This window comes from Nyctereutes procyonoides, unplaced genomic scaffold (assembly GCF_905146905.1).
Source record: "Nyctereutes procyonoides isolate TBG_1078 unplaced genomic scaffold, NYPRO_anot_genome, whole genome shotgun sequence".
In the NCBI taxonomy this organism is placed as follows: Eukaryota; Metazoa; Chordata; class Mammalia; order Carnivora; family Canidae; genus Nyctereutes; species Nyctereutes procyonoides.
In genome coordinates, this window is record NW_026575146.1 from 73,423,361 (window position 1) to 73,433,351 (window position 9,991).

Here is a 9,991-nt window from a genome sequence, read left to right on the forward strand (position 1 = left end):
CTGGGACTTGGGGATCATCATGCCCTGAGCCTCAGGCACTCAACCACGGAGCCACCCAGGTGCCCCTTAAGGACCAATTTTATGAAAGAACACCACTGGGGATACACGGATTTGTTAAAAGTTATAAAGACGCTGAAAGAATGGCCATCAATCCACACACAGGATGAACAGAATCCACTCAGTCCAGCTCCAGAGACAGGGAGAGTGAAAGACAAACACATCCTTCCTCATTCCTGAGTCCACCTTCAGCGACCCAACATGCCTCAGTTTACCCTCTGGATCCTTTCACCTATCTCAACCCCATCCCTGGACCCCCTCATTACCTTCCATCTACTTCACACTAGTCCTTATAGACAGAACTTCATGGAATGTTCCAGAATCTAAGCTGTCTTCTAATATAGTAGACCATAGCCATATGTGGCTCTTTACATTTAAATAAATTAAAATTGAATACAATTAAAAATTCAGTTCCTAGATCATGCTGGCCACATTTCATTTTTGTGTTGGTTTTTTTTTCTGGCCACATTTCAACTGCTCTGGGAGCCATATGCGGCCAGTGGCTGCCATATTGGATATGGACATAGAACATTTTCCCCATTGCAGAAAGTTCTGGTGGACAGAACTGGCAGATTCCCCACCCTGCACTTCTCACCTCCTACCTCCCTTCCTCTTCGTGACCACTAAAGCTGAAACGTTCCTGATAAGATCAGCAATTACCCCTATAACCCCAAATATAATGGCCTCTATTCAGGTCTCTTGTGTCTATCACAGAATGGCATCGGTCCCAGGTTCTAAAGTTCCTCTCCTTCCCTTGGCAGGGCACAGGCTCCTCTGGCTGCCTAGTCCCCGCCTCATCTGTGGCTTTCTTTCTGTAGCCTCCCTTGAGTGTAGGTGTTCCCAGAGCCCTGGGGCCACATGGCTACCCCATGTGGGTCTCAAACTTAATGCCACAGGGGCCAAGCAAATAATTTAGGGGAAAGAACCATCAGGTGGAGGAGAACTGGGTGACTCAGTCTGTTAAGCAGCTGCCTTGGGCTCAGGTCATGATCTCAGGGTCCTGGGATCCAGCCCCCATGTGTCCAGCTCCCTGCTCAGCGTGCAGCCTGCTTCCCCCTCTCCCTCTGCCTACCCTCCAATGTGTTTTCTCTCTCTCTCTCTCTCTCTCTCTCTCTCAAGTAAATAAATAAATTTTTTTCTGCTTTTTTTTAAATTTTTATTTATTTATGATAGTCACACACACACAGAGAGAGAGAGGCAGAGACACAGGCAGAAGAAGAAGCAGGCTCCATGCACCGGGAGCCCGACGTGGGATTCGATCCAGGGTCTCCAGGATCGCGCCCTGGGCCAAAGGCAGGCGCCAAACCGCTGCACCACCCAGGGATCCCCAAATAAAATCTTTAAAAAAAAAAAAAAAGAAAGAAAGAAAACGAAAAAGCAGCTTCAGGTGGAAAACAAGTGAATGTGCTGCTGGAGGCTATGGTTACTTGAGGTGGTAGGTTTTTTCAGAAATACTCTTCCAGGGGTGCCTAGGTGGCTCAGTAGGTTAAGCGTCTGCCTTAGGTGGCTCAGGTGATGATGTCAGGTCATGATCTTAGGGTCCTGGGATCAAGCCCTGCATCAGGCTCCCTCAGAGCCCTGCTTCTCCTTCTTCCTCTGCCTCTCCCCACTGCTCATGTGAGAGCTCTCTCTGTCTCTTTCTCAAATAAATAAATAAATCTTTAAAAAAAAAAAAAGGGGGATCCCTGGGTGGTGGAGCGGTTTGGCGCCTGCCTTTGGCCCAGGGCGCGATCCTGGAGACCCAGGATCAAATCCCACGTCGGGCTCCCGTTGCATGGAGCCTGCTTCTCCCTCTGCCTGTGTCTCTGCCCCTCTCTCTCTCTCTGTGACTATCATAAATAAATAAAAAAATGTTTAAAAAAAAAAAAAAAAACTCGGGACACCTGGGTGGCTCTGCAGTTTAGCGCTTGCCTTTGGCCCAGGGCGTGATCCTGGAGTCTGAGGATCGAGTCCCACATCAGGCTCCCTGCATGGAGCCTGCTTCTCCCTCTGCCTATGTCTCTGCCTCTGTGTGTGTGTGTGTGTGTCTCATGAATAAATAACTAAAATCTTAAAAAAAAAAACTCTTCCATCCAAAAAAAAAAAAAAAGTCATCGAATTGCCCATGCCCCTTCCCCAACTTCTTTACACATTTTCCCCCGTGACATTTCGCCTACTTTCACAGTTCCAGTCACCATCTACAACTAAGTTTTTTGTTTTTTAACAACTAAGTTACAACTAAGATCTCTTGAATGTTGGACAGAAGTCCCAGACCCAGGTCTGCAGTGTCCCCTAGTTCCCTGACACTTGAGGGCCCACACTGAGCTTGGCGACATTCCCTAGACTTGTTTGTCCTCTTGGATTCCCCATCTTGGGGACAATCCCACGGTCTGCCAGGTCCTGGACCAGAGGTCTGGGAGCCATCCTCCCCCCATCCACTCCCCTCTTACTCCTCAAATCCATCAGTCCCCAAGCTCGCATCCCTGTCCCCACACTGTGTCCCCACAGTGGTGGCCTGACTCAGGTCTCTTCCCGGCTCACTCAGACCCTCGCCAGCCTCTTCCTCGGCTCCCTGAACTGTGGTATTGTCCCCAAGATGGGGAATCCAAGAGGACAAACGAGTCTGGGGAACGTCGCCAAGCTCAATGCGGGCCCTCAAGTGTCAGAGGACTAGGGGACGCCGCAGACCTGGGTCTGGGACTTCTGTCCAGCATTCAAGAGATCTTAGTTGTAACTTAGTTGTAAAAAACAACTTAGTTGTAGATGGTGACTGGAACTGTGAAAGTAGGTGAAATTTTCCCCGTGACATCCTCACCCAGCCCCTGGAGGCTCCTTCCACACCCAGAGACACTCCTGCCCCTCCCACTCCCCAGCACCCCAGGCCAAGGTCCTGGCCCTGAGGGCAGTGAAGTCTGGCCCTGCCCTCTTCCTCGGAGGCCTCCTGCTCCTTGAACTTTGCACCATTCTCAATTCCAACGGGCACTGTCACGGTCGATGGGGGGCAGTTTGCACATGCCCTTCCCATGGCTTTGAATCCGCGCTCTTCTCTCCATACTGTCTTCAACTGTCAAATTCCAACTCATCCTTCAAATGCCACCTCACTGGCTCCCCTCCACCAGAAGTCACCAGTGACACCCTGGGTCCCCTCCCTGGCCTTAGCCAGACCCTCCTCGAGGGCTCCCGTGGAACCCCAGCTGCATGTTTTTCAGAGCTCCCAGCTCCCTGCCTTCTGGTCCTCTTCCAGCCAGATCAGAGATCTTTAAACTGTCTTGGCCACACTCCCCATCAGTAAAGAGGTTTCGGGCACTCACCCCCAATAATGTAGGTCTTTATCTGTAAATGTTTATTTTATACATCATTGTAAGCTAACCCCCACTAATATGGCATACACACACTAGGTTAGTAATGTTGACATTTCCCACACCCCAAAGATTGTCTTGAAAACAACTTCAAAGCCAGAGTCCACTGGAGAGACCTTCCCAGAATGCCAGGAGCTCCTCAAGGTAGGCAAACACCCCAGGGGACTCATGCAAGTGCCCCTGGCCACCGAGCCCAAGCACAGGGCCTGCAAAAGGTAGAAACTACTACCTTCCGGTGATAATTGCAGGCATTCTCTGGTGCAAACCATGTGCCAGGCACCATTCAAGAAATATCACAAGCAGGAACTTGTTTAAATCCTCCCAATACATGCCCACTCAGTAGGTAGGGCCTCTTTTATGTCCAGCTGAGACGAGGCCCAGAGAGGTGAAATGATTTACCCAACGTCACACAGCACCAGTCCCAGGTAACATCTGAACCTTGGCAGGGGCTGTGCTCCTGATAATTATGCTCCCTTGGAGCACAGAAGGAAGGCTTCTTGGATGAATGAATGAATGAATGAATGAACAAATGAGTGAAACAGAAAGCCAAAAGAGAAAGACAAAGAATGTGAAGCAAGAAGACACAGAGACGCAGGGAATGAAAGAAACAGAACGGAGCCCTGGGGCTCTAACACATACCCTGCCCGGAGAAGGGAAATTGGAAGAGTCTGCCGGACCCAAATCCTACCCGGAGGGAGAGCGCCACCAGGGCACGCCCTTGGGAGTGTCCGCAGTGCCAGGAGGGGGGGGACGGGGGCGGGGGGGGGGCAGCGGGCCCGGGACGCTGGGGGGACGCTCCGGGGGTCTGTCCCAGGGGCGAATCCTCACCCCGCATCTGTAAGGTCAACGATGAAAGTCGTGCACGTCTTCTTCTTGAAGATCTTAGGGATCCAGCTCTGGGGACAGGAACAAGGGGTGGGAGGGCTCCAGCTGAGTCCTATCAGACACGGAGTCACCCACCCCGCACCTCGGGGCCCAGGAGTTCGGGACCCCAGTGCCTTCCTTCCCCGGCCTCAGGACTCCCTTAGCCCCCCTCCTATCTATCCCCAAAGGACCCAGGGGTCCGGAGCCCCCCAACCTCCGGAGCCTCCCCCCGCCAGGCCCCCTCCTTCGTCTGACCCCAGAATCTGGGTCTCCAGCGCCCTCCTCCCTGGGAACCAGGAGGCCAAGCCCCCGGCTCCTTGTTCCTTCAGACCCGAGAATCCGGCCGCAGTACCTGCTCCTTCTCCGGACCCACCATGCTGCCGCAGCCGCCGCAGCCTCCGCAAGCTATCCAGCTCCCCAACACTCGCTCCACCAACCCCGATTCCAGACCCGCCCAGGACAAACCGGATCCACCACTTCCCAGCTCAGCCTGGGGCGGGGCAAGGTCTGGGGGGGGCGGGGAGTCTCGTGGATGCGTCGAGGGAGAGGCGGGGCCAAGGGCCAGATGGGCCGGCCTGACGGAGACCCAGAGGAGGACAGAGATCCAGAGGGGGGGGGACAGAGACCCAGAGAGAGGGAGACAGAGATTCGGGGGGGCAGGAAGAGAAACCCAAAACTAAGGTATTAGAGACCAGAGAGAGAGGACAGAGATCCAGAGAGAGGGGGACAGGGACCCAATATGGAATGCCAGAGATAGAGAGGGGGGACATTAATCCACGGAGGGGACACAAAAACTTAGGTAGGAGGCAGAGAATCAGAAAGGGGGTGAACAGAGATTTGGGGGGTGCCTTGTCTTATAGAGAGAAAGAGAGTGAGAGTGAGAGAGAGAGAGAGAGAGAGAGAGAGAGAGACCCAAAGAGTTGGGTGAAGAGCAGACGCTCAGAGCAACAGGAAGATAGACTCTTATGGCTGGGGAACACTGAGTGACAGAAATGAGAGACAGAGCCGGAGGCCTGTAAAGAGTGCTGGGAACCCGAAGAGCTACTGTGATGATTGTGGCAGGGTGAGGAGTGGGAGATAGTGACAGGCAGAGCCACGTGTCTTGGGCCAGCTCTGACAAGGACAGCTGCTGGGTAACCTGAGCCCCCCCACCCCCCACCGCCTTGCTGTATTTATAGCCCTGGCCTGGCCTGCTCTCCTGCCCTTGGCTCTGAGTCCCAGGGACAGGAGGTCATAGGTGTGAGCGCTGGAGCAAGTTCCTTCCTCCCCTGTCCGGAGCCTCCATGCTGTCACTCCCTCTCTCAGCGAAGGGTCCCACTCTGGCCAGAAACTCCCCGCAATCTAATCCCCAATCCTTCCATGGCAGGGGTCTCTCCTCTCGGAGGGGTCCCTCCTGCCCCCAACTTGGCCCACTCAAATTCTATCCACCCTCTTTGCAGCTGCCAAACATGAACTTTTTGGCGATACAAAGTCAAGTCCTTGGCCCCACTCCTGGTTAAGGAGAGACCCCCTTCACCTACCCCTTCCCCAGCTGGGAGGAGGAAGAAAGAGGGGAGGGCAGGCGGGGACTGACCCAGAATAACTCAGGGCTGAAAGTAAATTTAGCCACAGAGGGGGGAGGAGAGAGACCCTATTGGTTGGGAGGTGGGGAGGGAGGGCCAGAGAGGGGGGTTAGGGGGCTCAGGAGACTGCCCTGGAGGGGTGTCCAGCAGCGAGGGCCAGAGGAAGGCAGACCCACAAAGGCAGTGAGAGACACAGCAAAGACACAGGCAGAAAGAACCAGAAGGGCCCCAAAAGGGACAAGGACCCCAACACTCATCCACATAGCTGCAGAGGGCCCCTGGGAGAAGCTCTGCTGCTTGTCCGTCCCCATGGGCCACCATGGGTCATGGCTGCACACTACTCTCCTCTGGGCTGCCGTGGCCAGCCTGCTCCTCCCCCCAGCCATGACCCAGCAGCTGAGAGGGGCCGGGCCGGGCCCCAGCCACTGGCACAACAATGCGGGAGTCGTGGGGCCCCCGGAGGACATGGTAGGCAACTCTGGCCATCCCATCCACAGCCACAGAGGCCGTGGGGATGAGAACAAGGATGTTTCTACAGAGAATGAACATCAGTTCTGGAGCCACAGAGACCACAGAGAAGAGAATGGAGATGTCTCTGGGGAATACAGCCACGGACCCCAAGACCACAGGTACCAAGACCATGAGGTCAGAGACGAGAATGTCCTCCATGAGGAGGTCTTCACAGAGCATGTTCGGGAGGCCCATGGGCACGGAGGCCATGACAATGAACCTGTGGGTGACTCACATGAGCACGGGCACCACTTCCCCAACCACAGAAGCCACAGCCAACAGGACAAGGACAAGGATGAAGTTGTGTCCAGCGAGTATCGCCATCATATCATCAGGCATGGACGTGGAGGCCACAGAGAAGAGACGACGAAGATGAGGAAGAAGAGGTTGTCTCCACTGAGTATGGACACCAGGCCCACAGGCATGGAGGCCACAGGAAGGAAGAGGATGAGGATGTCTCAGATGAACATCCCCATGATGTCCCCAGCCATGGACACCAAGGCCATGAAGAAGAAGAAGATGATGAGGATGTCTCCACAGAGTATGGACATAGGCCCCACAGGTACCATGGCCACAGGAGGGAAGAGGATGAAGACGTCTCAGATGAATATCCTCATCATGTCCCCAGCCATGGACACCAAGGCCATGGAGGAGAAGAAGATGATGAGGATGTCTCCACAGAGTATGGACACCAGACCCACAGGTACCATGGACACGGGAGGGAAGAGGGTGAAGACGTCTCAGATGAACATCCCCATCATGTCCCCAGCCATGGACACCAAGGCCATGGAGAAGAAGAAGATGATGAGGATGTCTCCACAGAGTATGGACACCAGCCCCACAGTTACCATGGCCACGGGAGGGAAGAGGATGAAGACGTCTCAGATGAATATCCTCATCATGTCCCCAGCCACGGACACCGAAGCCACGAAGAAGAAGAAGATGATGATGATGATGATGATGATGATGATGATGCTATGTCCACTGAGTACGGACACCATGCCCACAGGCACCTAGGCCATGGGAAGGAAGAGGATGAAGATATCTCAGATGAAAACCATCATCATATCCCTGGCCACGGACACCAAGGCCACAGAGACAAAGAAGATGAGGATGAGGTTGTGTCCACTGAACATTGGCACCAGATTCCCAGACACACTCACGGCCTTGGAGATGAGGAGGAGGAGGAGATCTCAGCCAAGTTCAGCCACCACGTTGCAAGCTCCCAACCCCCAGGCACCAAGAACACTGAGGAGGAGGACTTCTCAGATGAATACAAGTCAGCAGTCCCTGACCGTCACCGCCACAGAGTCCCTGAGGAAGAGGACATCTCTGACAGGCTTGGCCACCAAGCTCCCAGCCACAGGCAACAAGGCCACCAAGATGAAGGTACTGGCCACAGAGGGTCCAGCAAAGATGAGATTAGCCACCAGCCCCCAGAACACATGAGGGTCAAGGATAGAAGCCATTTGAGGGAGAGAGATTCTGAGGAGGAAGAGGAGGAAGAGGACCAGGGCTCCCACGAGGAAGATGATGAAAGTTCGGAACGGGGAGAAGGTGGCACCCGCCATGGCAGCCTGGACCACAAGGATGAAGAAGATGAGGAGGAAGGTCACGGCCTCAGTCTGAGCCAGGAGGAAGAGGAAGAAGAGGAGGAGAGTAGGGAAGAGAGGGCCCTACTGAACCAGGAGCACCGGGAGGGGGAAGAGGAGGAGGAGGGGCTGGAGGAAGAAGAGCTCCCCTTCACCATCATCCCTGACCCAATGGCCAGGAGGGAGGTGCCTGGAGGTGGTTCCAGTGAGGAGCAGAGTGGCGAGGACACGGGTAAGTGATCTGGCCAGGTGGGGGCAGGGAGGAGCAGAGCAGGCCGCTTCACGGCTGCTCTCCTGTCCCCACAGATCTGCAGGGTGCCCAGGAGTACGGGAACTACCAGCCTGGGTCCCTGTGTGGCTACTGCTCTTTCTGCAATGTGAGTGCCCCGCCCAGGTCCATCCTCCAGGCTGTCCCTGGAATTTGTCCCGGGGCTCTAAGGTGCTTTGGGCCTGCTCTGAGCAAAGGAGGGGCAGGGGCAGTGCCAGTTGAAGAAAGACACTTCTGGGGCCATGTAGGGGACAGACTGGAGGCCAGGAAGCTGGGGAGGAGGCTAGGGCAATGGGCCAGGAGGGAGTGAGGCCTGAGCTGTACCTGCAAGTATGGGGACAGAGGGCAGGTGGAATGGGGCTGGGGCCTGGCAGGCTGTGGGGAGAATAAGGACAAGGCATGAAGAGAACATCTACAGGTCCAGCCCACAGAGACAGGCTGTCACCCTGCAAGAGGGAAACAAGGGGGAAGCTGCTGAACTCACTGGGGTGGGGGGGAGGATGATCGTGGGCAGGGTGGAGGACTGGAGAATGGCTCCCAAATGATATACCCAAACCAGAACCCTCCCGTTCCCAGAGATGCACTGAATGTGAGAACTGTCACTGCGATGAGGAGAACATGGGAGAGCACTGCGACCAGTGTCAGGTGACACTTTCCCCGGACCCAGGTTCCACCAGGCCCCCAGGGAGGCCGGGGACCCGCTGGGCACCCAGTCCCAAATCCTGGCCTCTGCCTTCAGACTGACCCAAGCCTCTACCCCGGTGCAGCCTTGACTCCACACTCGATCCCACCTCTGACCTTAACCTTGGACTCGGGCCCCTGTGCGGTACCCGCCCCATCCTGGCTCGGCCCCGACCCTGTCTTACACTTCTGTCCCTCCCCATCCCCACCCCCAGCACTGCCAGTTCTGCTACCTCTGCCCGCTGGTCTGCGAAACGATCTGCACTCCAGGTGAGCGTGGGCGGAGCCCGGCGGGGCAAGCTCCGCGGAGGCGGAGCCAAATCTGACAGGCGGGCCCGAGAAGCCGCGGGGCGGGGCCAGGCGCGGGGGCGGGGCCAAGGCTGGGAGTCTGAGGGTGGAGCCGGGCTGCGGGGGGCGGAGCCTGGGCCGAGAGAGAGGTGGGGCCAGGTGCTGAGGCCTACCCAGTAGGCGGGGGGTGGAGTTGAGGGGCGGGGCCAAAGCAGGTAGCCTTGGAAGGATGGGGGCTTCCGGAGGACCGAAACACCCTGAGCTAGGAGGGAGGGGCAAGATCTTGAAAGGAGTCCCAGATGGAGGAATTCAATTTAGGGAAGGAATTAGGAAAAAGAGAGGCGGAGCCTAGTCCTGATTCCGGATTCGGTGAAATCAGTGGCCGCCTAATTTCACCTGCGGCGTACCCCTCAAGCCTCTTCTCTCTTCTCCCACAGGAAGCTACGTCGACTATTTCTCCTCCTCCCTGTACCAGTAAGTGTGCGGAGGGGGCAGTTTAAGGGCCCTGTCTAGAAAGGCGCAGGCCCGCTGAGTGATTGGACGACCGGGACTCCATTTCCTTGTCGGTAAAATGGGCAGGTTAACATCTCTAAGAGCCTTGGGGTGAGCTGTCTAACCTCCGCGTCCTCCTCTCCAGAGCCCTGGCGGATATGCTGGAAACTCCGGAACCCTAACCCCCGGGGGCGCGGCTGCGGCGCAGACGCCCCTCCCTGGCCTTCCAACCCCTTTCCACGAGCCATATTTATTGAATTGAATTATGAATAAACATGCTCCCCCGAAACCTCATTGTCAGGGAGTGGGGTCTGGATTCTCAGGGCGCCGCGGAATGCG

General features: G+C 55.7%; 2 protein-coding genes across 5 annotated transcripts in view; one reads left to right on the forward strand and one right to left on the reverse strand.

Moving 5' to 3' along the window:
* The window catches only part of TRPM4 (transient receptor potential cation channel subfamily M member 4), a 42,319-nt gene extending 37,602 nt beyond the window's left edge, over positions 1-4,717 (reverse strand). For 2 of the 4 annotated variants that reach the window (XM_055309998.1, XM_055309997.1), the window contains exons 1-2: positions 4,612-4,717; positions 4,224-4,291 (exon numbers count right to left, since the gene is read on the reverse strand). In XM_055309998.1, the coding sequence (XP_055165973.1) occupies positions 4,224-4,291; positions 4,612-4,635 (92 nt within the window). In that variant the 5' untranslated portion in view covers positions 4,636-4,717. The remainder of the gene's footprint in view (positions 1-4,223; positions 4,292-4,611) is intronic. The other 2 variants (XR_008662498.1, XM_055309994.1) reach the window with 2 other exon arrangements.
* Positions 4,718-5,948: 1,231 nt separating this feature from the next.
* On the forward strand, positions 5,949-9,941 carry HRC (histidine rich calcium binding protein). The gene is given in 7 exon segments (XM_055309946.1): positions 5,949-6,683; positions 6,686-8,155; positions 8,230-8,300; positions 8,768-8,836; positions 9,088-9,142; positions 9,598-9,634; positions 9,798-9,941. Coding segments are annotated over 7 exon segments (2,292 nt in total). The 5' UTR covers positions 5,949-6,130; the 3' UTR covers positions 9,835-9,941.
* Positions 9,942-9,991: the final 50 nt, after the last annotated feature.